This window comes from Fragaria vesca, linkage group LG3 (genome assembly GCF_000184155.1).
Source record: "Fragaria vesca subsp. vesca linkage group LG3, FraVesHawaii_1.0, whole genome shotgun sequence".
Lineage (NCBI taxonomy): Eukaryota > Viridiplantae > Streptophyta > Magnoliopsida > Rosales > Rosaceae > Fragaria > Fragaria vesca.
Genome location: NC_020493.1, coordinates 20,780,417 through 20,783,565, shown reverse-complemented (window position 1 = coordinate 20,783,565; position 3,149 = coordinate 20,780,417). Strand labels below are relative to the sequence as shown.

Genomic DNA, 3,149 nt, shown 5'->3' with positions numbered 1-3,149 from the left:
TCCGTACAGATATACAGAAGGAAGTTTCGTTCGATCATATTGCATGATATGAATGACTTGGTCAATTATATATGAAGAAATTAATGGCTAGAAATTGACAACTGGACAAATTCACTTCACTTATAAAAACTGAAGCGTTTGATCTCCATCATATATCCTTCAGCAACTGGAAAAGAAAAAGAAAAAGAAAGCAAATTAGGTCATCATGGCTGCTCTTCGATTCTCTGCCCTACTGTTCTTCATTGCTTTTGTAGCAACAACCAGTTTGATACCAACTTCTGCAAAACTAACCGCGAACTTTTACAACAAAGTGTGTCCTCAAGCACTTCCGACCATCAGAAGAGTTGTTAAGCAGGCCATTCATCGTGAGCCTCGCATCGGAGCGTCTCTACTACGTTTGCATTTCCATGATTGCTTTGTAAATGTAAGCTAAGCCATTGCATGCATTAATGCACTATATCAACTCAGAAGTTTAAAATTTCATTTTCATATTGCATGCACGTACTATTGTACTATTCCTTTAACTTAATCACATAGAGAAACAATGCAGAGTTGAGATTCATGTCTTTCTCAAAAACTTAGTAGTGCAACTTAGTAATGTGAATAATCATCATGAACTTATATATCTGGTTTTGGGATATCTGTAATACTTGAATATATATAGGGCTGCGATGGATCAATTCTACTTGACGACGCTGCCAAGTTCACAGGGGAGAAGACAGCTCTCCCAAATGCGAATTCAGTCAGGGGATTCAATGTGATCGATGATATTAAAAAGGCGGTGAACAAAGCTTGCAAGAGAAATGTGGTCTCATGTGCCGATATATTAGCTGTTGCTGCTCGTGATTCTGTAAACATTGTAAGTGCAGGCTTTTTCTCTAATGTTGGATTATGACTTTTCTATTGTCGATCAATTGGAAAACATAATCATATGTTCGTACTTTCATTATGTGTTTTTAGCTACAAGGCCCTCAATACAAAGTACTATTAGGTAGAAGGGATGCAAGAAATGCAAGCCTAAACGATGCCAACAGAAACCTTCCTCCCCCATTTTTCAGCTTCGCACAGCTTCTCTCCAACTTCCAATCTCATGGTCTTAACCTCAAGGACTTGGTTGTCCTCTCAGCTGCTCACACCATTGGACAAGCTCGGTGCACCACCTTCAAACAAAGGATCTACAATGACACCAACATAGACCCCAAGTTTGCGGCCTTTGCTAAAAAGAATTGCCCATCAAGTGGTGGAGATGACAAGATAGAGCCACTCGATGCAACTCCGAGGAGATTCGATACTGTGTACTTCAAATCTTTGTTGAAAAACAAGGGTCTCCTTCATTCTGATCAAGAGCTGTTTAAGGGAAATGGCAGTGCAAGTGATAAGCTGGTGCATCATTACAGTAGTCACTCGTCTGCTTTCGGGAAAGACTTTTCGAAATCGATGATCAAGATGGGAAACATGAAGCCTCTTACTGGGACTGCTGGGGAAGTAAGACTCAATTGCAGGAAAATCAATAATCAATAATAGGAGAGATTCTGAAACAACAAGCTGTTTGACCATCCCACGTTCATGATTTGGACAACCTTTCATATATATTTTTCTTTGTGTCTCATACTCTCATTATATCTGTAAACTAGATAGTTTTGTTGTTTTGAGACGTGATTTGTGGTTCATGATTTAGTTTCCAAGTGTTCAATATATAATTTATATATGAAATGCGCTACAACAAACTGTTTGGTTGAGTACTTGAGTTTTCTTTTAGGATGATTGTTATATAGCAATTAGCACCGGCCTGCAGACTATTTCTTCCAAGCTCGTTTACACATCTGGTCGGGGAAACCCCGTTTTATCCTTTTTGTTTTAAAGGAAATTAAGTTGACTTCAATAGATCGATCAATAGCCGAAAATAGGTTATGGCTTACAAAATCTTACATATGAAGCCGGTAAGAAAATTCTGACAATCTATCTATGCTAAAGCACCACTAATACAGTAAATGAGAGCTTAGCTAGTTTGAGCAAGCCTACAAGTTAAAAAGAAAACCAACTACATAATCCTTGTGTACCAATCAGGCAATTGTGTCACATGCAAGAAAATCAACCATGCATGCATGGGGTGGAGCTCGAACTAGCCTATGCCTCTTGCAACTGGACCATTAAATTCTTCGATCTTTACCGCGCGCTTCAGATTGCGCAGCCTTCTTCTTGCCCATAAGCCAGTTTATTCTTACCGCCGGCCGGACCAGTAAAATCCTCCTATTGTGGCACCACAACCGGTCAACCGGACTCAAGTTCTCCTCATTCAAGCACAGGTTACGCTTACCAACCGCCACATCTGCTGGGGTTAATTTACGCACCCCTGCAGATGGATTCAATATCACTTTCGGTTCCTGCTTTGAAAGAGGAGTTCGGAACGTTAGGGTTTGGTCCTGTCCGGAACATTAGGGTTTGGCCCTTTTGCTGATTTGTAACAATTGAGAATCCCTATCTACAAATATTTCGTGTGTGTGTATATATACACAGAGCTTCTCAGCTGCGGACGTCCGCATTTATTCTTACGATGCGGATTTCCACTTTACACTCACTTTTCAATCGAATTTTCACATCTCCACCGTCTAGTATTTAGATACTAATGTATAGATCATCTCTGTATAAGTTCAACCAATTTGGTTATCATAAAGGCACTCAAAACTGCGTTTTTTTGTTATAAACATGAACGGTTCAAGTTCGACAGAATTATGTTCATCCATTGGTTTAATTGAGTTTGAGTGCCTTAATGATAACCAAATTGGCTGAAATTTTGCAGAGATAATCTAAACATTAGTATCTAAAGACCAGACGGTGGAGATGTGAAAATTAAAATGAAAAGTGAGTTTAAAGTGGAAATCCGCACCGTAAGAATAAATACGGACATCCGCAGCTGAGAAAATCTGTATATATATATATGATTTTTCTCAGCTACAGACGTCTGCACCAATGGTTTGGTGCGGATTTTCATTTTTTCACCACTTTTCGATCAAATTTCATCATCACCACCGTCTAGTATCTAGATAATATTGTGTAGATCATCTCTGTAAAATTTCAGCCAATTTGATAATCGTTAAGGCCCTCAAACTCGAAAAACAAATAGACGGACTGAATTATGTCCGGTTCAT

The 3,149-nt window shown here is 39.1% G+C and overlaps 1 protein-coding gene across 1 annotated transcript; it reads left to right on the top strand.

Moving 5' to 3' along the window:
* Positions 1–205: 205 nt before the first annotated feature.
* LOC101307000 (cationic peroxidase 1-like) lies at positions 206–1,521 on the top strand. The gene is made up of 3 exons (XM_004295979.1): positions 206–424; positions 665–859; positions 961–1,521. Exons 1-3 carry the CDS (start codon positions 206–208, stop codon positions 1,519–1,521), a joined length of 975 nt encoding a protein of 324 aa, XP_004296027.1.
* Positions 1,522–3,149: the final 1,628 nt, after the last annotated feature.